Source organism: Pseudonaja textilis, chromosome Z, assembly GCF_049901715.1.
Source record: "Pseudonaja textilis isolate UNSWEBS1 chromosome Z, rPseTex1.2, whole genome shotgun sequence".
Lineage (NCBI taxonomy): Eukaryota > Metazoa > Chordata > Lepidosauria > Squamata > Elapidae > Pseudonaja > Pseudonaja textilis.
Genome location: NC_142008.1, coordinates 71,761,917 through 71,786,193, shown reverse-complemented (window position 1 = coordinate 71,786,193; position 24,277 = coordinate 71,761,917). Strand labels below are relative to the sequence as shown.

Here is a 24,277-nt window from a genome sequence, read left to right as displayed (position 1 = left end):
GTAGATCAGGGAAAAGAGATGCAAGAGTGTGGCATGGTCAGAAAAGGTGCACAATGGTATTGGGAAAGTGATTGGGGGAGGACTTAACCAAGGAATGTGAGATCTTCCCTACCATCTTCCCCACCATCTTTCTTCATGCAGACTTCCCATAAGCAAAATTAAGGGGAAGCCATCAGGAAGTTGGAAATCATTCGCACTCCCATACTTTTTTGTTCACTCATGATCTGTTTAAATAAATATAGTGTATATCACTGAAATAATGAAACTGAATGATGATGCAACAGGCAATGGTTGTGTGGTATGTGTGTGAGAGTATGTGAGTATGTACACTACTCAAAAAAATAAAGGGAACACTTAAACAAAACAATGTAACTCCAAGTCAATCACACTTCTGTGAAATCAAACTGACCACTTGGTAGCAACACTGATTGACAATCAATTTCACATGCTGTTGTGCAAATGGAATAGACAACAGGTGGAAAGCATAGGCAATTAGCAAGGCATCCCCAATAAAGGAGTGGTTCTGCAGGTGGTGACCACAGACCACTTCTCAGTTCCTATGCTTTCTGGCTGATGGTTTGGTCACTTTTGAATGCTGGCAGTGCTTTCATTCTAGTGGTAGCATGAGATGGAGTCTACAACCCACACAAGTGGCTCAGGTAGTGTAGCTCATCCAGAATGGCACATCAATGTGAGCTATGGCAAGAAGGTTTGCTGTGTCTGTCACTGTAGTGTCCAGAGCATGGAGGCGCTACCAGGAGACAGGCCAGTACATCAGGAGACGTGGAGGAGGCTGTAGGAGGGCAACAACCCAGCATCAGGACTGCTACCTCTGCCTTTGTGCAAGGAGGGACAGGAGGATTACTGCCAGAGCCCTGCAAAATGACCTCCAGCGGGCCACAAATGTGCATGTGGCTGCTCAAATGGTCAGAAACAGACTCTATGAGGGTGGTATGAGGGCCCAACGTCCACAGGTGGGAGTTGTGCTTACAGCCCAACACCGTGCAGGACATTTGGCATTTGCCAGAGAGCACCAAGATTGGCAAATTCACCAGTGGCGCCCTGTGCTCTTCACAGATGAAAGCAGGTTCACACTGAGCACATGTGACAGACGTGACAGGGTCTGGAGACGCCGTGGAGAATGTTCTGCTGCCTGCAACATCCTCCAGCATGACCAGTTTGGCAGTGAGTCAGTAATGGTGTGGGGTGGCATTTCTTTAGGGGGCCGAAAACCCCTTCATGTGCTCACCAGAGGTAGCCTGACTGCCATTAGGTACTGAGATGAGATCCTCAGACACCTTGTGAGATCATATGCTGGTGCGGTTGGCCCTGGGTTCCTCCTCATGCACAATGCTAGACCTCATGTGGCTGGAGTGTGTCAGCAGTTCCTGCAAGACGAAGGCATTCCCTAGAATGCCTTCCCTAGAATGTCAGTTCCCTAGACCTGAATCCAATTGAGCACATCTGGGACATCATGTTGCGCTCCATCTACCAACGCCACGTTGCACCACAGACTGTCCAGGAGTTGGGGGATGCTTTAGTCCAGGTGTGGGAGGAGATCCCTCAGGAGACCATCTGCCACCTCATCAGGAGCATGCCCAGGCGTTGTAGGGAGGTCATACAGGCACGTGGAGGCCACACACACTACTGAGCCTCATTTTGACTTGTTTTAAGGACATTACATCAAAGTTGGATCAGCCTGTAGTATTTTTTTCCACTTTAATTTTGAGTGTAACTCCAAATCCAGACCTCCATGGGTTGCTAAATTTGATTTCCATTGATAATTTTTGTGTGATTTTGTTGTCAGCACATTTAACTATGTAATGAACAAAGTATTTAATAAGAATATTTCATTTATTCAGATCTAAGATGTCTTATTTTTGTGTTCCCTTTATTTTTTTGAGCAGTGTATGTATGTACATAGATATGAATAAAGCAGATCTTTTTATTTCATTTGGTTTATTTAATATATATGAAGAATAGATCCCCATTCAGAATCAACTGAAGATATGTGAATTTCCATGAAAAAAAATATACATCCTTAGAAAGAAAAGAAAAACACAGATAGCTTAGTTTCGGTAGAATGTTAAAATAACAAAACCATTCCCCTTATTAGAACCTTATGCTTTTATAAAGCTTTAATAAAGTTTATTTTTTTAAAAAAGAACCTTATGCTTTTTTGCTTTCTTCATATTTAAATCAGAACTTGTGTCTCAGCCTGACATCAGCAATATTCTTTTTGCTGTTTATTTAACAGCTATTTAACATGAGATGTAAAGAAAATACATCTGGGAAAATAGTTATACAATGTATCTAAAAACAAACCAGGAAGAGATCAGTCATAAAGGGAAACAAGAAAGTGTGCGATTTTTTTCAAGACAGCAAGGCATATAAGGGAAGCTAAGAATTATAAAAGTGGAAAAGCAGAAAATCCAGAAAGAGTTACAATCGAACATCAAGTTCTAAAAAAAAAAATTACAAAATTGCAATTGCAAAAATTTATGTTACTATTTAGTATTTTTGTTTCATGTGCATTTAAATTTACATGCAGTATACACATATTTTTCATCCATAATCTAATCCTATTAAATACTGCGGGTGAAAGAACGGAGGGGTCAAGAATCAACATTTGCTAATTTTTATTAATCCTAATATTCGGCTAACAGTGACAGCAGCTCAGCTAACAGCAACAGCTGATTCCTTCTGACAGCGTTCCTTTTATAGTCAGGCAGCCAATCAGAAATGTCCCTTCCCGCTTAAACAGCAGACAGTGAAAACTTCAGTTCACAACACTCCTTCCCACCTGGACAGAGCATGCATAGTCTTGCAAATAGGCTGGGCGGTGCCTCTTCCTCCCTGATTTATGCAGTTCAGTTTTGGTGGCCGGACTATGCGGACTGGTTGCAATTGCTCTCAGGTCCTCTGGAAGCAACATTGGAGACTTGGCCATAGGCATTCCTGAATTGAGCAGGCCTGACTCCAAAGGTAGGCCCACCTGGTGGTCAGTCCCACTGGGCATTGAGTCCATTGTTTCATCAATGGTGTTGCTTTGGGATGGGCTCATTCTGGCTGGTGATTTGGAGCGGTGTCTCAACTGGTTGATGTGTCGACACCACACCTGCCATCCTCCAGTTCCAAGAACTTTGTTCTTGGTTGAGTGCCTGGTGATTTCTGTGGCTGTTACAGAGGGTGGAACAACATCTATCAAGAGAACTGAGGTTGCTGGGCTGGGTCTTCTACTGTGGTGGGTAGCAGGCAATGGCTGAGGGTGTTGGTGTGGCTCAGGTTTTTTCCTGCTTGATGTGTGAGTTTATAGTTGTATGCTGCTAGAAAAACTGTCCAATGGGTTATGTGAGGGGACAATACTTGTGGCGTTTGGTCATCTCCAGCAAGCAGGCCCAGCAATGGCTTGTGGTCCATCACTAGTTTGAAATGATGGCTATAGAGGTACTTATGGAAGTGTTTAACTCCGGCAACTGCATCAATGCTTCTTTGTCAATTAGGCTGTAATTTTGTTCTGCCGGTGACAACTTACTACTTGATAAGATAGAAAAATGCGGGTTAGACAACATCAACATTGATGTATTCATAACCCAATGCATAGTCTTTAATGGAACTGCATCTATATGGAGGAAAGCTTGCAGTAGAGTATCAAAGATTCTGTCTTAGGCCCTATATTCTTCAATGTCTTCATAAATGATTTAGATGAGAAAATAAAGGGCAATTCATTAAATCTGCAAATGACACCAATCTAGGTGGAATATACAACACTTTAGAACGTAGGCTCAAGATATAGAAGACTGCTGACATAGTCTTGAACACTGGACCCTATTCAAAAATGCAATTCAGTGAGGGAACTTCCAGTTTGAGCCTCTTCATGGACAAACCAAAACCATGACTGTGCGTGGTTTTGATCCATGCTCGCCACTGGAGTTCCCCGAGCCGGCCATTCCATATAGGTGGTGAAGAGGGGGGAGACTGCCAGCAGGGTTGAGGAGAGCCGCATTTCTCCTCCTCAGCTGGCCATTACTGCCTTTCCTGAAGGCGGTTGCAGCAGTGGTCAGAAATGGTTACCTCAAAGAAGAATTCGACCAGAAAAGAATGTGCAGGAGGAAGATAAGAAGAGAAAGTTTTAGTTGACCAGGTTAAACTGCAAAAGCAACAACTAAGGTACCCTGGAATTTAAACTAAAAAAAAAAGTAACATTGTTCCCAAAGAAGATTTTGAAGCAGCGAAGGAAAGAAAAAAGGAAAGGATTTGGGTTTTTTTCTTCTCTCCTTTTCCCTATACTGACAGCTAAGAGATCTAAATAAGAAATTGGAAAAAAAATCCACTTTGACATCAATAGGCATTTAAGCTGAAAATAAAATGTCAAAGGGACAATAAAGATTTCTGGATACTTAAAACCTTTTAAAAGCAGGAAAGGAGAGAAAAAGAATAAAAGGGCAGGATCTGGAAAAAAGGGAGGAGACTGCCTAGAATTAAAAGGAATTTACAGTAAAACTTCAACAAGACTTCTAAAAGATACATTTTAACTGAAAGTTGGCAACAAAATAGGAGAACCCCAGGAAGAGAAAGTGGAAAAAAGAAGCATGAAGAAACAGCTTGGGAGTACTTGGATTATTTAGTGATCTCTGGATTTTTGGTTATTGCATTTGAATGACTAAAATCAATTGGGTGGTTGTTTAAGGGTGTTTAAAATGGCACTACTTTTAGATGAACTGAAAATGGAACTTAAAAAGTACAAAGAAGATGCACAAGAAGGGAGAGGTTCTTTTGGCTTCGTGTTTCAATTCTTAGAAATGGAGATTTCAAACTATGAGAAACAACAAGAAATGCCTGCAGAACAAGAAGACTGGGACAAGGAGGAAGCCATCTTTAATGAACAAGTAATTTTATGTGGAGGAAAAAAAGGAAAGGGGGGGAAAGAAAATGAAAAGTTTAAGATTTGAAAGGAGGCATGCATGCCTGCATGGCAGAGCTGAGCTGGGGTGATGTTGTGCATGCCCACAGAGAGGGCTCTGCATGCCACCTGTAGCATGTGTGGCAAAGGTTTGCCACCACTGGTCTAAGGTCTCATGCTTGAGCAGGGAGTTGGACTAGAAAACCTCCAAGGTCCCCTCCAACTTTGAAAAAAAGAAATGCAATTACCCTTGACTTTCAGTTTGATCAGTACTTGGTAAACATTTTCAAGCCTAACTTTATAACTGTAGAATAGGAAAACTTTCATTTTTTAGTTACAAATCAGTTTCTACAACCTTCACAAAAATTCTTGGAATTTTTTTTCACAGTTGTATTAAATTGCAAAAATACACAAAGAGAAGAAAAACTGGAAATGAATTACAAAACACAACAATTCAGCAAGCCCAGATTTAAAGATGAAAACTACTGATACCACTGAATCATAGTCATAAGCAAATAGCCAGCATAAAACTTACAGGAATTGTATTATTCTTCACGGTCACACTGGGAGTTGTTGCACGCAGTGCCCCACTCACTCCATGGTAATATTTGAAGCAGATCTTTGTTTCAGCTGAAATAAAAAGTAATAACTTTTAATTATATCCATTGAGCAGACTCAGTCATAGTACAAGAAAATTTATTTTGAGTACATAATTCATAAACTCAAATAATTCTTCAAATTAAATAAAATTTAATGAATCTAATTAAAAAGTTATTTTTAAAAACAATCCAACTACAGGTAGTCTGTCAGGATTCCAGCAGTTACCCCAATTCAATCATGAGTCTCGAGCCAAACTTCCAAAACTTCAAAGGATTTATTGGGAGTTAATATGGTGTAGCTGATTCTGAGACACATAATTCATTATTATCCTTGACCCTGGTTTTTTCGCCCACCCCTGGTGTATCATAATTCATCTTCTCCAACGAGACACATCCATAACCAAGAGTCATCAATCATGTTCTCCAGTTAGATTTTTGCCCGGTAGAAACTTCAGTCACCTAGTTACTATCTCTGAAAAACTATGTATGGAATGCATTTTCGATTTCCAAGCTGCCATACTGCTCTTTCAAACCCCTTTCGCCCCTTCCTTTCTGCTTGCAACTCTAAAACGACCATAGAAATATTTTATGACCTGACATAATCCTTGACTTATGACCACTATTAAGCTCAAAATTTGTTGCTAAGAGTCAATTGTTAAGTGGATTTTGCCCCATTTTATTACATTTCTTGCCACAGTTTTTAAGAAAATCACTGCAATTATAAATTTAGTAACAGGGTTGTTAAGTGAATCTGGCTACTCCATTGACTTTGCTTGTCAGAAGGTTGCAAAAGATGATCACATTACCCCAGGATACTGCAATCATAAATATGAACCAGTTGCCCAGCATCCAAATTTTGGTCATGTGACAATGGAAACGCTGCAATGATTTTAAGTATGAAAAACAATCATAAGTTATTTTTTCAGTGTTATTGTAACTTTGAATGGTCACTAAATGAACTGTTGTAAGTCGAAGACTTTTGTCTTTTGATACTCAAGCTAATTTGAGAAGGTATATAAATGGGGCTAGAGAGTTAGAGATAATTAGATAAAAATATAGTAAATATTCAAAGTTAGGAAACAATTTCCAAAAAAAGTAGACCTGACTTCATATTTCTTACTCTTGCTCAGCACAAAATAGGTTTTGTTTCAGAAGTGGTATTCAGCAGGTTCTGACCAGTTCTGGAGAACCGGTAGCAGAAATTTTGAGTAGTTTGGAGAATTGGAAAATACCACCTCTGACTGGAGATTTTACAGTATCCTTCCCCTGCCACGCCTACCAAGCCACGCCCACAGAACTGGTAGTAAATTTTTTTGAATTCCATCACTGTTCTGCTTATGTGTAATTTTATATTTATGATCATTGCAGCATTTCCATAGTCATGTAATCAAAGTTCAGACACATGGCAACTGACTCACATTTATGATGGATGGCTTTTGAAAAAGGCCTTTGGATGGCTTTTGAAACATGTGATTCATACTAACCAACAGAAAATTGTTCAGACTTTTGCATTAAGTTCAATTGTGTTTTATAACAGCAGGTCTTGTTTTTCAGCATCATTTCCCTTACCTTTTTTCTAAAAAAATCCACATTAACTTGTTTACAAAGCAATTTAATATGATTATACTTTCTGTTGCTAAGTGAGACATTTGTTAAATGAATTTTGCCCTGCTTTTCTTGCCACAGTTGTTAAATGAATCATGGCAGTTAGTAACCAAAGGTAATAATATGATTCCAAGATATTGCAACCATCATAAATTTCCTGTAGGCCGCCTAGAGTGAGCAAGGCAGCCATATATCTTTTCCAAATAAATAAAAAAATAGAGTCAGTTGCCAAGGGTCTGAATTTCGATCACCTGACTATGGAGATGCTGTAACAATCATAAGTGTGAAAAATGGTCATATCACTATTTTTAGTATGTTTGTAAATTTGAATGGTCACTAAGTTGTAAGTCAGGGATTACTTGTACTTGTATTATGATGCTTATAGTAATAATCTCTCTATATAAAAGCAAAATACCACTCAAGCATCATCACAAAATCTCTAGAACTGTAAAGCCTACAAACTTGAAATTTAGTACGTATGTTCCTCTTGGCTTCTAGGTGCTCACTGAGAAAGGATTTTTCGAAATGACAATCAGAGCATTACTATTTCGTATATTATTATTAACACACTCTGATTCTAAGGAGTTCTACTCCCCCTCCCCACCTGAAAAGAAATCTGTTCCAAATGCAAAACACAAGCAGAGGAGAGGAGTTTCAGATTCAGTTTCACAGCACCAAGCAGCTTTAGTGCAGAACAGTTGAGATACGTCAAGCCCAGACTCCTTGCTGTCTCCTTCTTGTTCACACAGCAAACAGCGTTCAAATCTCTCCACATTGACAGGGCACTAGAGCCAGTTGATTACTGATGGATGCTGGTAGGCAGAGGCAGAATTTTTTCCCCTTTATTTTCCTTCCCCAAAACTAAACCTGAGCACATAGTTTCATAGCGAAGCATGGATATTGAGCTAGTGTGCTGAAGACCAGATGGCTGGTGGGGAGGTGGGGCAATCCTGCAATCTCCCTAGCAAACCTGTGTCGTGGCTGCTGCCTCCTGCCTCAGTGCATCGAGGAGGATGAGCAGCAGCGGGAAGAGCGTAGACCTCCCGAGCTGCAGGAAGCAGCTGCCAGCGATGCCCTCAGTTGAAGATGTTGCGAGCGGGAGGATTGACCCCCTCCTCACAGGAGCTTCTCTTCTCTTTCACCAGAAGCACTCACATGCGCAGTGGGAAGGGGGAGGGAGGGAGGGAGAGAGAGATGAGGGATCCCGGTGTTTTGTTTTCTGTGGGAAATAGGTCCAAATGACTCTTTGAGTATTTAAGGTTGCAGAAACAGGCAGCCAAGCTAAGTGCCTGAAGGACCCCCATCCCAACAGTCGGAGTCCAGGTGCTTCAGCAAGCGGCATGCTGGATTCATATTAGTGGTCTGCGGGATTTAAAATTATGAGTTTGGTGGTGCCTGAGGTCCAAAAGGTTGGCCACCCCTGGCTAGGGAAACTGCAGGATTGCCCCACCTCCCCGCCAGCCATCTGGGCTTCAGCACATGGCTCATTGGTCTCTGGACATAAGATTCCCATCACCCAGCACCAGTTCAGAGATTCCTTTCTCCCCACCCCCTACCCCCTCGCAGGCCAGGGAACACCCAGGAAGGGCTCCGATGCCGTGATCTCCCATGCATTACCCTCCCTCCCTGTACACATCAGTCCATCCACTGCCAGTATCACCCCTGCAGCCCACCAAAATTTTCTCGTGGCCCACTGGTTGGCAACCACTGATCTAGATAACAATGTGGATTTCTTCATATAGTTGCTAGGGGCCAGATCTGACTTGAAAGAATTTGTTTTCTTCATAGCAATTTTAACAGTTTAGTTGCCACAGCTTTACTGACTTATAAACCATAATAAAAAGCTGGTAATATCAAAATAGCTTATACAGCTCTATTTAGAATTGGAATGACAATTCAGTACAGTAGCTTGTTACTTAGTATGTAAATATTCTGCATACAAAAAAAATGTAATCTATTAAATTTTCTGAAACTACAGTAGTAATATACAGCTATAAACTGATGGGCTTACTAAATACTTAAAGCTTAATAGCATCTTAGTAACAGCAGTTTGTATTCTAAGGAAAAATAGTATATGAAGTATATAATTCTTCATTAAAAAATCAGGAATGGTGAATAAGTTCCTCTGAAAGACAATGTGTTTTGATCTTGTTCTGCAATTTGCAGCCACAGGAAAATATACCCAATATGAATAAAATATGTCCTAAATATTATCTATATGCAAGTTATGCAAATTTTGAAGTGAGGTAGAAAATGTAACTAAGATGAGGAGATACAATGGATAGAGAGGGAATGTGCATTCTATATGATACATTTCGGCAATTATAATTGGAACTTTAAATTGTTTATTGAGAAATATTAAAAAATTGAAAAGAAAATGCAAACTTTAGTCAAGAGTAATTTTACTAATTTTAAATATAAATAATAGGTAACTTTTGACAATGGGAGAAACTACAGAGTTTAGGTTAGCAAAACTGTAATAGAAACAAAGTTTATCTACAAATAGGCAAGTTAAAATTAGTGAGATTCAGTTTCTTTTCTCTTTTACAAAACAACAACAACAAACCACTGTAGTATGTTTGAAAGATCCTTTAAAACACAATTACCCAAGTCACTTTGTGTGTGTGTGTGTGTGTGTGTGTGTGTGTGTGTGTGTGTATATATATATATATATATATATATATATATATATATATATATATATATATATATATATATATATATATATATATATCTTCTAACAGGTTGGGATGATGCTTTGACAATAGTATTACAGATGTTTGGAATTATAATTTTTAGTGTAAAATAATGAGAAACTATTAAATACAGATAGTCCTGTAAATAGGACTAAATAAATAGGCTGAAAAACAGCTTCTATCCCAGGGCAGTAGCTCTTTTGAATTCTGCTGCAGAGTGCAGCATTGGTGTAGTATAAGGGGTTTCCAGTTCAATGTGTGAAGGATGTGTGTTTGTGTTTATTTTCATGGTCATGGTCATGATGTGCACTGAAGATGGTGTTTGATTTTGTTGTATGAGGTGCAATGACAATAAAATAAAGTAAACTAAACTAGTCCTTGGGTTACAATGGCCATTGAGACAGAGCTGCTAGATCAGGGCTGTCAAACTCCCATGGGGTGGATGCGTCATGCACTGGCCATGCCTACACCTAGTTTAGCGAAGGGGGGAAAGTCCCAATTCGTCATGTGACAATGTGAATTTGACACCCCTGCACTAGATAGTGTAGATGTGCCAATTAAGGCCGTGGACAGCTGCTAGGAAATACAGATAGGTGTTAGGAATGTGGGTAGGCCATAGAGGCTGCAAGATGCAGAGGGGTACTATAAATCATGATCAGCCTCAACTTCACAGATCAGTCATGAAGAAGTTCCCCCTTGTTCAATGTCGTTTTAATTGTGGATGGTCACTGAATAAGGAGTGAAAACTCAAGAACTGCTTATATATCACTGTAATTTCTAAAAGAGTGTGACAGAAATAGAATGTTCCAAATGAGGATGATTTTGAATGTTCTAAATGAGAATTATGCACATAATCCTTCCATCTATTCAATCCTGATTTCAGGCAAAGTGCTAAAGAGATCCTTTGATACTATTACAGATTTTCAAGGACAAACAAAATAAGATTTGAAATGGACAGTAGAAGTCCCTCCCTTATCCCCTAGGATATCAAAAATAAATACTTTGTCATATATTTCAAAGGGTCCCACAAAGATTTTTTTTCTGCAACCAGAGACTGCTTTAAATCTAGATGTTGTCCAAATTCTTTCTCTCATCTATCCATCCATCCATCATAAATAAATGGCTATTTACTGAAGATGGGGAATTCAACTTCTCCACTAATTACATTGTTCCAAAGTTTGGCGTATGACGATTAGTGCAGCCTGGCAGCTATATTGAAAAGAGCAAAAAAAATATATAAAATGTCATGATGGAGAGAGCTGACAGGAAGAAAATTCGATTTTTAAAAAACCAACAAAATTGTTCAGACTACAATATTATGTGTTATTCCCAACAACATACAGGCAAGATACAGAAGAGCCAGGCAAAGAAACAAAAGGAGAGCAGAGCAGGGCCAGTTTTCAATCTAATTGTGAATGCAAATTTGAATATGGTGGAAATGTTCTGATCAAACACTTTCTAAGATTCAGAAAAGAAACCAACAACAAAAAATAGGTAGTGTTAAGACTAAGGATTATAGAAAGATTGGAAAACAAGAATTGCAAATATAAAGGGTGGGGGTGGGGGGGGAATTCAGGATGATTCTTGGTGAGAAAAAGGTTAATCTCTCTCCCATTCTTTTTTTTTTTAACAAATTTTATTCAGTTTTTCACATTAAAAACAAAATCTCTTTTTAGTGGACAACATATTTCCGGGTCATCACCTTTACATATACAAATATGACAGCAATTACACATTCATATATGCATACTTAATTCTATTATTACCTTTTCCGTTCCAAATTTTCAGTTAGGAGAGAAACAAACACATTAATTCTAGCCTCTTTCATTAATCTCAATCGAAACATCTTTTTGTTTCATTTCAATTATTTCAAATATAATCCTTTAATATTTTAAAAATAAATCCTTTATTTTAAAAATAAAGGTAAACAATATGTGTTTGAATAATAATAATAATAATAATAATAATAGTAATAGTTACCAATGTCTCTCCTTGCTTTTAATAGTCTATATTATCTTATTTAGTTGGTTCTTTAGTCTGTCATATTCCCTTTCAATTACACATTCTTTTTATAAATTCTAGATTAATACAAATTTTAACATTAAAAAAAAACAAGTATAGGTTTCCCCCCTTTTACTGTTTTGAGTGTGACACCTTAATGGTTAAAATATACTTTTATTCCCTCATCTTGATTCCCAATAAACCATTATTTTTAAGAAGTTATAATAATAATCATTACATCTTTTCATTTGGATTCCTCAGCATATTTTCCCCCCTTGATTTTTAATAAGAGCTATCAGTATCTATATTACCCTACTTTCTAAATATTTATAATTGCAGAAATATTCTTATTACCCCTTGTCACCCTGCAGAATCCCTTTTAATTCATCAACCATTATCTCTGAAAAAAACAATTTTTCAACATTTTACTATTTCCGTACATCTTTATTTCATGCACCTGTTTCTTACTGCTTCTCCTCTCCCTCTTTTCCTCATATCTTTTCTCATTCCAATTTATATCCCTCTCTTTCTTAATATCTTCCTTTCTCCTTTTCTGCTGTGTCTTCCTGCTTTTCCTGACTTCACAGGTATTCCCTCTTTTAATTGCCTTCTTAAATCTCAACTTTTTAACCTTCCTTCTTTACCCACTTCTTTGTAGTGTTCTTTGTGTTAATTGTCTATTTAAAATGTCTTCTCCTTGAATCGCCTCCTCCTCCTCTGAAGCTCTTTCTTCTTGTTCTTCAATCGCCATTTCCATTTTTTCTAGCACAGAGCAAAGTGATTCGCCTCTTCCCTGTAGTAATTCTCTCATATTTTTAAGTTCCATTTTTAATTCCCAAAGAGATACCATCATTACACACTCTTATATTTTATGATCGTTAAAGTCCACAAAAAAACCACAACACTTTTACTTTCCTTCTTTCTTCTTTCAATTTTCTAAAGTTCTCAGTTATTCCAGCCAAGGGTCTATACCAAAAACATCAATCAATCCCACAGTCAGTCTTTCCTTGCTTTTTTCTTTATTCTAGGTTCTGCTTTCACTTTCTAAGATTCTTACTTTGTTTCAATATTTCTTTAATGTTATATCCACACAAGTTCATTCAGAAACAGGATGCTTTCTCTTTTGTTTGAGCTCAAGTTTTTATCAAAAGGTGGCATTCCCCATTATACAAAGTCTTCACCTTTCCCCCCTATTTTTTTATTTAAGGTTTTTCGAACTTCAATATTCCAGCACAGTCCAGTCTCCAATTTGTAAACTTTATTATTATTATTATTTGACAATCTTAAATCCAGCTTTATTTTATGCCTGTTTATTCCCAAAATATTTTAGTCCAATTTAGTTAAATCTTTAGTTCCGTCTTCTTCCTTTCCCGTTTTGAAGCCCCGTTTAGCTGTCAAAAATATTTTCTCTTTTTCCCCCTGTCCCTTTGTAATTTCGCCACTCACTTTTCTTTTCTTAAAAATTCCATGTTACCTTAATCCCAGGGTACTTTTGTTTAGTTGTATTGCCCAGTTGTCCCGGTTCAGATGTTATCCACCTCTTTCTTCCCTCCTGCAGAAATCTTAATCCAGCTGAGTCCTCCTCTTCAGGGTGGCCATTTTAAACCACCACTGCAGTTGTCTTCGGGGGAAAAAAGACCAAGCCCGGGGGGCGATGCGGCTCCCCTCAACCTGGCTTGCGGCTTCCCCTTACTCCGCCACCCCTCCAAGGCAGCTTCAGCCCCTAATTGTAATAATCGGGGCTCTCTAACGAAAGAGCACGGACCATAGCCGCAGAGTGACACGATCTACGGTCCATCAGCGAGGAGGCTTCCTCTCTCTCCCATGCTTAATGGCGGCCCAAGGTTAACTTCCTCTAGAGTGGAGATAGTGAAAATGTTTGGACAAGGAACCTCTTTGGATCTTCTATTGGATACCTTCTGCCTAGGGCAGAAGGGCTTTAAAAAATCTCTGCTGGCAGCATTGCAATACTTTCCATTAAGCATAAAAGGAAATAATTGTAACAACAGTAGGGTACTGACTGATAAATTTCTCAGTTAAAGAATAGCAGAAGCACATGCCCCATGAAAGAGGGAGGAACTGAATTGTTTTATATTAGAAGAATCTTTTCTGAGATAATAGGTGCATTTTTTTCCAAACCATATGGCAGATGCAGGAATTGTATCAGATTATTTAGCTCCTGGAGTGATTCAAGATTATTTGTAGAACCCTGATTTATTTCTTTGTAAAGGATTGTGCAATCTTGGCATGATCTTAATCTAGCAATAATAATTAATAAGAACTGAACACTTTGCTTCATTTTGTACCCATTGTTTTATCTATGTACTACTAAAACTCGTGTCTGTTTGTTTATAACCTTCAATAGGGCAATTCAATATTAAATAAAAATAACTCAAATGGACTAATTTTGCAGAATATTGGAAGCCATGACTCCTCTGGGAATGAAATTTGTGAAATTTGTGGCTGCTTCAATGCCATCATGCCTTTTGAATTAACTTCCCAAAAATTAATTGATTACGTGGTATAAGGGTATGGCCTCGGTAGGCTTTCTTTGCTGTCTTAAGTCGTAGGCTTTCTGAGGTACCCTTGCCTCTTCTGACTTTTGGACATCCGATTCTGGGCTTTGGGCACCAAGCTCCACATTTGTGTCAAGGTTGAGTGAAGGGTTCGAGTCTGCTTGCACATCAGAGACATCTCTCATGGCTGAAGAAGCTAAATTGGCAAAAGGTGAATTTTGGAAAAATTTAGCAGTTTTCTGTGCAATTTCCCCTTTTTTCCACTAGGATGCACTGCAAGCGGGTAGCTGAATTTAGGAGATGCCGTTGAAATTCACTACTTGACCACTGGGGTGCATTGCAAGCAGGTAGCTGAATTTAGGAGACGCCGTTGAATTTACAATACAAGAGCACACAACAGATACAAACCCAATGTAAACCACTTCAAATTTGATTGCAGAAACAAATGACGTCAGCAACAGAGTGATCAATGTCTGGAATGCATTACCTGACTCTGTTGTCACATCCTCAAACCTCCTTTAACCTCATACTATCCACTATTGACCTCACCCCATTCCTAAGAGGTCTACCAAGGGCGTGCATTGTGCCTACGATCCCTGTCCTATTGTCTCCATTTATTCGTACCTATTTCCTGTATTCTTATGTTTATACTTATACCTATTATCTTGTAAGCGATTGACAAATCAAATAAATAAATAAATAAGATGGGGGAGGGCAAATCTCTGTCCTCTTTCCTACCTTCCTTTGACCCCTGCACTAAATCAATTGGCATAAAGGCCTGACAGTTGAATACAGTTGAATTGGCTACTTTCAAATACAGTCTGAAATCCCCTTACAGCAGTGGACAAAGAGGAAAGCATGGGGAAGTGACTTGGATGCCTGCATGTGAGATAGGGCAGGCTGGGAGGCACCATCAGTTAAAGGTGAGCTCTTCTTGCCTGGAGGGTGCTTGCCTGGAGGGAAAGCACCCTTGGGTACACACAAGAATAGAGACAAGTGATGCAGTTTTCCTAATTGTCCATGGGTCCCTTTATACCCTCTCCTCTCAGCAAAATAACAGATCTGAAGATCAGTTGAGAAGGGGAGGAGAGATTTCTCATGCTTCTTAATAGCTTCTGGGAGTGTCAGTGGGAAAAGCAGCAGGAAACCAGAAATCACTCCCATTGCTACTGCTTTTATTTCATTTTCTTTCTCTGTTCAGGCAAGGAACTAACTCTGAAAGAGTAACCCATCAAATCACAAATTATCTAGTTTATTTAAAAAGCTTATTTTACCCAAGTACCAACTTTATAGTATAATTCTCTACAGAGGAAGTAATTCCTTTTGTGCTCAATAATGCTTATTTCCTTGTTAATAGTTTACATTTACAATATCAAACATTTCTATTCAAAAATCAGCCGCAATAAGTTCAGTGAAGTTTTCTTCCATTAACTGTGAGGAATTGCAAAAACATTTCAAGATAGAAGTGTCTGCTCAGTCAAGAACAAAAACTAAGCTACCAGTGAACTCTTTTATTACCAATTTACTATATCACATGACCTAAAATGGACACCTAACATCAAAAACGTCATCAAAAAAGCACAACAAAGAATGCTCTTTCTGTGCCAACTCAAAAAGCTCAAACTGCCCAAGGAGCTGCTGATACAGTTCTACAGAGGAACTATTATCTGCACCTCTATAACTGTCTGGTTTGGTTCTGCAACCCAACAAGGCAGACACAGACTTCAGAGGATAATTAAGACTGCAGAAAAAACAATTACTACCCACCTGCCTTTCAAATCTGCATACTGCATGAGTCAAAAAGAGGGTTGTGAAAATGGGTGTTGGTTCTTACCTGATACGCCCCTTCTCGGAGAGCCGCGAGGAGCATCCAGAGAGTGGGAGGTGCTTCTGAGTCCTCTTCTCACAGGCTGAGCTTCAATTGAGGAATGCTCCGCCCCCTCAGGTGGCTCCATGCAGCGTTCCCCAGTTTTTGCGAGGACGAGAAGGAAAGACTATGTGCTCATCCTAGCGACACTAGTGGATCCTTGGCTGAAACAAGTTCCCCCACCAGACGGAGAAATTAGGGTGGGGCTGGATGCTCCTCACGGCTCGCCGAGAAGGGGCGTATCAGGTAAGAACCAACGCCCATTCTCCTTCGAGCCACTCGGAGCATCCAGAGAGTGGGACATACCAAAGCTTGGCAGTCCTACGGGAAGGACTCTGTCTGGGCCGGAAGCCCCTCCGGGTCACTGATGACCCTCTGTAGGACTCGTCGGCCAAACGAGGCCTCCGCTGAGGCATATACGTCTATCTTGTAATGCCTAATGAAAGGAGACGGGGAGGCCCAGGTGGCCGGCCGGCAAATGTCAGCGATTGGAGCTTGGGTGGCCCAGGCCGCTGAAGTAGCTGCCCTAGTGGAATGAGCTATGATTCCACTGGGTGCGGGGAGGGATTGTGATAGGTAACATTTGGAGATAGTTGCCCTAATCCAGCGGCTGATGGTTGAGGGGGATACCTTGAGCCCCAATGACCTGGGCTGAAAGGAAAGGAAAAGGGATTCCGATCTTCTCAGAGGTTGGGTGCGCTGATGTAAATGCGCAACATGAGCCGTCCTTCACGTCTAAAGTGTGCCAAAGAACTTCCCTGTCCCTCGAGGTCTGGGGCAAAAGTTTGGTAGGACCAATTCCTGGGACCTGTGGAAGGGTGAGTTGATCTTGGGCAGGAAAGTGGGGTCGGGACGGAAGACCACCCGGTCGGCGTGGAACACGCAGAGGTCCTTCCTGACCAACAAGGCTGCGATCTCTGAAACTCGCCGTGCGGATGTAATGGCCACCAGAAAAACTACCTTAAACATTAAAAATTGAAGGGAGGACTCCCTTAGGGGTTCAAACAGGGGTCTTGTGAGCGAGACGAGGACCTTGTTGAGGTCCCAGGTAGGGTATCTGTGGACGGTCGGAGGGCACAGGTTGGTGGCACCCCTGAGGAAGGCCCTGACCCAAGGGTGGTGGGAGAGGGAACCGAAGCTGTCACAAGAGACAACAGTTGACAGGGCTGCGACTTGCCGCCTCAGGGTGTTAGGAGAAAGCCCCTTGAGCAGGCCCTCCTGGAGGAAATCCAGAACCTGGGCAAAAGAGGGGGAGAGGGGGTTGACTTGGGACTTATGACACCACTTGCAGAAGCCATTCCAAGTGGCATCATAAATCCGAGTGGTTGAGGGCTGTCTGGCAGCCAGGATGGTGTCAATTACCTTACTGGAGAACTTCTTTAAACGGTTCCGCTCAACCTCCAAACGGCTAACTGGAGCCATTGAGGGTCCAGATGAAGAAGGGGCCCCTGAGAAAGGGAGATCCTGTCCGGAGGGATTCTCCAGGGGGGGTGCCGCTGAGAGGTTGCGGAGATGCGCAAACCACGGGCGCCTGGGTCAATAGGGGGCTACCAGCAGCAGGTCCGCCTTCTCGAGAATGAGTTTCCGGATCACTCTGGGCACTAAGGCTGGGGGGGAGGCGTGCAGGAGCCCTGGGGGCCAGGGGCAGCGTAGCATGTTGTGGTTCTCCGACCCAGGAGACGGGTACCTGGAAAAGAACCTGGGAAGTTGCGCGTTGGACGGGGATGCAAAAAGGTCCACCACCGGTAGACCGAAGATTCTGGACGCCTCCCTGAACAGGGATGGGTGGAGGCGCCATTCTGCCTGGTCCACCGTGGCCCTGCTCAGCCAATCTGCCTGGATGTTGGAGACTCCAGAAATATGGTCTGCTCTTAACGAGAGGAGGTTGGACTCTGCCCAATGACAGAGACGTTCGGCCTCCCTCATCAACTGAATAGACTGGGTGCCCCCTTGCCTGTTGATATGAGCCTTGGCCGTGACGTTGTCCATGAGGATGAGGACATGACGTTTGTGCACCTGAGGGAGGAAGCTTCGTAGAGCCAGATGGATGGCTCGTCCTCGGGGATGTCCAGTAGGTTAGCAAAGTCCGGGTCGAGATTGAAGAATCTCTTATCCTGACTGGAAGGCACCAGGGGACCCTGGTGGAAGCCAGCTGCTTCGCCACAAGGTCTGAGAAAATGGGTGGGTCCGGAATGACCTCGGCCTCCACCACGGACTGCTTGAATATGGAGTCCTCTGGGGCCTCCAAAGTGGAGGGGGGTGGAGGGAGACTGAGGAAGTAGGCCAGAAACGTTTTTGGCTTTAAACAAAAGGGATTTAAACATGTGAGGCTTGAACAGACCCACGAGTGGGGGTTGGTCAGGGGAAAGGCCCTCATCCTCCGACATCTCCCCCTCTGGTCAGTTCTCCCTCTAGGAGGGGCTCGCTGTAGCGGGAAGATCCCATCCAGGATTTTTCTTCCTCTTCCCTGGGATAGTCAAGGGCCCCTTCCTCCTCCTCCTGGTCCCTTTCCAGAAGAGGGCTATCCCTCTGTAAGAGTACCTGACCAATAGGAGGATCCGATCCTGGAAGGGACCTGATGGACAGAGACTCATGTCTGGGGGCTCTTGGGGAGGAGCCGGGTCTGGACATCTGTTGCAGCCCCTCCGCAATACCTTGGCGGATAGCCAGTTCCATCCAAGCTTTGATGTGAGCTGGAACCTCCATTGTGGAGGGATCCTCTTGGCGCAGACCAGCAGCCGTAGGCGTGAAGGTGGCTTCAGGAGTCCATCTGGTCGGTGGTCCCGGGGCCTGATGACCCTGAGGGGAGCTGCGCCTGGATTGGGAAAAAGGTCTAGAGGGGGGAGTTGAGTAGAAGTGGAGGCTGGAGGCACCTGTGGTGACTGCCTGGAACTCCTATCAAACTCCTTTTCCAAGGCCTTATGACGCCTTAAGGCGTCTCGCTGAGAGGCCTTGGAAGGTTCCGTAGCCTGCCTGCACAAGTGGTAAGACTTTGATTTAGCCTTCAAAGAAGGGCGTTTAGAGGAATTGTCATCTGCCATTTTAATAAATGAAAGTGTATAAGTTCACTAGAGGCGGTTGGCTCGCCTAGAATTCGGCCTACGACCAAGGCTGGGTGATCTCCAAGCTGGCCCGCACCCCCTTTTGGAATTTAGTATGAACTATGAAGCCAGAGGGAATTACTTGAAGACAGTCAAAGGATATAAATATACAAAAGGTATTGATATATATGATATTATTATTATTATTATTATTAATAATAATAATATCTATATCTATATCTATCTATCTATCTATCTATCTATCTATATATATATATATTTATATAAAAATCTTTCTTATCTGATAGTAGATATGATTGAAGATTAATCACTAGATTCTTTCTTCTTTCCTTTTTTTTTTTTGATAAAAAGGTTAATTAATTGGACTGTACCACTATGCAGCCGGAAAACAAAGGTTGGCTAAAGTAATGACCGAATTTGCCAAATGAACGCCTGAGGCCTGGAACAGAGAGGCTTAGCAGTAGACCTCCAGACGAAGACTGAAGGGGGTGGGGACTGCTGGACTTCACCCCAAGTGGAGCTGCGGGAAGCCAACAATGTGCCAGACCAGGTTGGTCAGAATGGCACCCTAAAATAGAGCTCGAGACCCAGGGGTCAGAAGGGAGCAGAGTCAATCGCAGCAAGCAAGAATAAAGACAAAAAGGGCGCCCGACCATGAGGCGGCGCCAAGATGGAGGCCGCGAGCTGAGCTATCGTCGGGGCCTCTTGGGATGGAAGGGAGGGCTCCTCCGGCGTGCTCAGCGTGCCTAGAGGGCTGTAAGGAGGAATTTAGCCCTTCCCTTAACGTCGGCGTTCCGGTGGAGGGAAAACCAGCGTCGCCCTCGGGCGAAGATTTAACAAGCCGCTGAGGCGGCGCGGAGGCAGAGACTGAACTGGCAGTGGGGGGGGCGCCGAAACACTGCGATCCCGCCTGCTCAAGCCCCTAGGGGTGAGGGAAAAACCTCCCCCTGGATCAATACCCTTTGCACAGGGGCTAGGAAGCAAAGCAAACCTGATTTCTTATAGAAAGATGAAATGAGGAGAGAAGAAACCTGGATCAGCCAAGGAGCCTTCTGCAAAACAGCCTGCTTTCTCAGAGGCTGAGCAAAAACTGGGGAACGCTGCATGGAGCCACGTGAGGGGGCGGAGCATTCCTCAATTGAAGCTCAGCCTGTGAGAAGAGGACTCAGAAGCACCTCCCACTCTCTGGATGCTCCAAGCGGCTTGAGGGAGAATATTTACAGACCCCTCACATCCCAGACATAAACTGTTTCAACTCCTTCCCTCAAAAAGATGCTATAAAGCACTGCACAGAAGAACAACTAGATACAAGAACAGTTTTTTTCCTGAAAGCCATCACTCTGCTAAACAAATAATTCCCTCAACACTGTTCAACTATTACAAAGTCTGCACTACTATTACTGCTAATCTTCTCATCACTCCTTATCACCCATCCCCTCCCACTTGCGATTGTAGGACTGTAACTTTGTCGCTTGTACCCTTATGATTTATATTGACTGTTTCCTAGTATGATTTGATTGCTGATTGTATCCTATGACTATCATTAAGTGTTATATGTTATGATTCTTGATTCTTAATGAATGTATCTTTTCTTTTAAGTATACTGAGAGTATTTACACCAAGACAAATTCCTTGTGTGTCCAATCACACTTGGCCAATAAAGTATTCTATTCTATTCTATTCTATTCTATTCTATTCTATTCTATTCTATTCTATTCTATTCTACACTGTAATTTATGATATCATGCAAAAGGCATAAATCTGTGTGATGCTCTATTTTCTTAGGCAACAGATAGTTTTTGAAACAGACATTCCCTCCAACCTAACAGCCTTTTAAAATTACTGTTCACTTTTAAAAAGCACATTCATTTGAAACTGGACACCGGAAGTGTGCTTTTTATTAAATGTGCACTTCCCAGTTTGGAATATGGCACTAGCCACAACTCCAGGAAAGAATGGGGGAGTTCCTGTTGCCATTTGGCAGTCTTTAGTGGCTGCTAGCAGCCCAGCCACAGATACCATCATATCAGACACACTTTATCAGACTATATCATAGGGACCAGTGGGATTGGTGTTCACCTACCTTTTTTCCAACAGTGCAGCAATATCTCTGTCTGCATTGCTATATTCTGTGTCCAGATTCATGGTGGAGCTCCCCAAGCTTATGGTTTTAGGGGGCTTCAACCTGTTTTCTCTGGGCTCAAGGTCTGAGTGGCACAGGGATTCATGGCTACCATGGCAGCCAAGGACTTGGTTTAACTAATTCATAGTCCAACTGATACGATTAGTTGCACATTGGATCTGGTGTTTGACTCAGGGCAAGGGCATCATGATTTGGATTTTGGAAATATTAACACCAGTCCCTTGCTATGAACAGATCACTCTTTTTTTGGCTCTGAAGTTCTCTGCCAGAAGGTGGGGCTTATTCAATCAACCTGATCCAAGTATCTCATGGACACTGTGTAGTTCAGAAACACTTGTACAGCTTTTCTCAAACTTTGGTACATATTTGACTAATATCTTTGTTGTGGTTTGGAACAAGCAGACAATGAGGTTGCTGGACTAGATTGTGCCTGTGCAGATTCTGTGTACGCAGATATCATAGTGTACCATGGTTTACTGAGCAGCTCTGACAGATGAAGTAACATAATATGTTAACCACTTTAGTAATACTAATTTAAAAATGAAGTGAGACTAAGAATGATGTCAACCTAGCACAGGTAAGGGCCTTCATTGGGATTTACCTTGAGGCAATAAGGGCAGCCAAGTGCATTTATTTCTATTGCAGCTATAGATAGCTGCCTCGCAACCTGTTTTCTCCTAAATAAGCAGAAGCCAGGAGAATTTTTACAGAGTTATTAGAAGAAATATTCACAGCATCTTCTGGATAAAGATACTTGGTTCACTCAGCATTGAGACTCCAGCTGGGCAGGGCCCTTGAAAGATAATGCATGGAAACTTAATTGCTTACTTTGTAAGTCTAAACTGGAAGCTTTAGCCCAAGTTTCAACAGCTCTTTTCACTTCCAAACTGTAATTTGTCACAGCTCACCCAATTAATTCCTAGCCAACATCTTAAATGTTAGCACTTCAAAATATGGTTCCAGTATTTTTCTTTTGCTGGTTACATTTATTAGGTTTTCCCAATTATATTTATTAGACTTATTAGGTCAAGTAATAAGGTGATTGTTTCTTTTTTTAATTAGTGCTACTAAATTGATTAACATATCATGTTCTAATAAATAAAATATCAAGCTCTAAGTTAGTGCAGTCACATTAAGGCACTTAATTACTTGTGATTTGTTTGATTCAAAAAAGTTATGCATTTGAATCTGGATATGAAACAAGAAATAATACTAGGAGTTTATTGAATGCTCAGTTTAATATTGTAATAGAATATTAACCAGATAAAACTATCACTGATAAAATCTAAACTTTTTATAGAAGTTAACACTGTTGAATAGAGTTAACAAACCTAAGATGCTACCTACAGAAGATGTACATAAACCTAAGATATACAACTCACAAAAGCATTTTTTTCTCCTTGTCTAAAATGTTGCTGTCTTTCCAGTCTAAAATTAAATTATACACTCCTTTTTATCTTTCTTACTCAAGAAAATTATAATCTTAACACACACAGTACATAATACTACTAATTTAATTTGGTGTTTATATTCATACTACATACATTATGCATTTAACATATATTCATGATCAACAATAATATACAACTCCAAATACTATTATTATGTTAATTTGGTTCTAAGAAACTACTGTTGTGCCACATAATTATTTGAAAATGTTACTTAATATATTTTATCCTGTTTTTCTGCTAAAGACTACTTAAAACATATACTCTTATTGTAGGCTCAAATTATTTCTCAATGGTGGATTTCCGGTTGATGTTGCAGTGTGAATGGCTGGAAAATAATGGATTCTGTAGAGCCTTGAGAAATCCAGCTGGTAACTATGGTCAAGAGACCCTTCAAGATCATAGCTGCCATGGAGGGAGGTGAAGGAAGGAGAGGTGCTTTGCTGACCATTAGGAAACAACAATTTCCTTATTAGGTCTGAAGCAAGCTCTCCCTGAATGACAGCAGGACAACTTTTTTGGCTGTCATGAAGGTGCAACAACTGGAACCACAAGATTTGTGCTGGAGCAGTGTATGGACAGAGTATTTAAACTGGATGAGACAATTACCAACTTTTACTCTAAAGATTGGAAGTAATAAGAAGAATATTAAAAGATAATTCCTAAGCTTAAGATAGCAGCAGATTGATACACAGAGAAAAAAAACTGAGAACAAAGAGGTGAAAGAAGCCTAAAACAAGGTAATAAAATACAGAAAGCTTGGAAAAAGCTGAAATAATTTGAAAAGTGATCTGCGAGATAATTTATCTGGTTTATTTGTATTTTTAAACTCCCTGATCAGAAAATCAGCTGTTTTTGACAGACTATTTAATGTTGGATTTGGGTTAAGACAGCCATCTACTGGAGGAAAACAAGTACTACAGCACTATAGCCAAAGCATACTAGAGAAAGTTATTTCAATACATACAAAGCCTAATACACAGAATAGAAACAACAATATCTGGAGGACAGCCTGTTAGTGTTTGGGGACAAACCCCCAAGCAGAGTGCACAGCAGCAGTCAAGCCAGGCAGCCAAATGAGAGAGAGGCTGGGCCCAAGAGTATACACACACTGGAGACAAAAACACTGTTTGTAGTTTTTAAATAGTTATTTAATTCAGACAGAGATTAAGAAGTGTCATTCAGTCCATATGTCATTATCCAGTATATCCATCCAGTTACCTAGTCCATTAACAGTAAATGCAATGTCTTTATCTGCTTGTAAATCTTCTCCTCCCGATACCTTTCTCTCAAAGACAACGCTGAGTATGCACAGCTCACCAAGTAAACAGTCCTTTTGTTCAGTAGACATGGTATCTTGCACAGTAGCCAACAAGCAGACGTCTCATAACAGTAGTAAACAGCAGGCAGCAGATAGCAGAGAGACCAGCAGACCAG

The 24,277-nt window shown here is 41.1% G+C and overlaps 1 protein-coding gene across 8 annotated transcripts in view; it reads right to left on the bottom strand.

The window, feature by feature from the left end:
• Window positions 1–24,277, bottom strand: part of HECW1 (HECT, C2 and WW domain containing E3 ubiquitin protein ligase 1) — a 329,622-nt gene that overhangs the window by 181,191 nt on the left and 124,154 nt on the right. For 7 of the 8 annotated variants that reach the window (XM_087915428.1, XM_087915430.1, XM_087915425.1 and 4 more), the window contains one exon: window positions 5,439–5,533. The exons of the other annotated variant lie outside the window; for it this stretch is intronic. In XM_087915428.1, coding sequence (XP_087771554.1) covers window positions 5,439–5,533 — 95 coding nt within the window. The remainder of the gene's footprint in view (window positions 1–5,438; window positions 5,534–24,277) is intronic. 8 annotated transcript variants of the gene reach the window in all.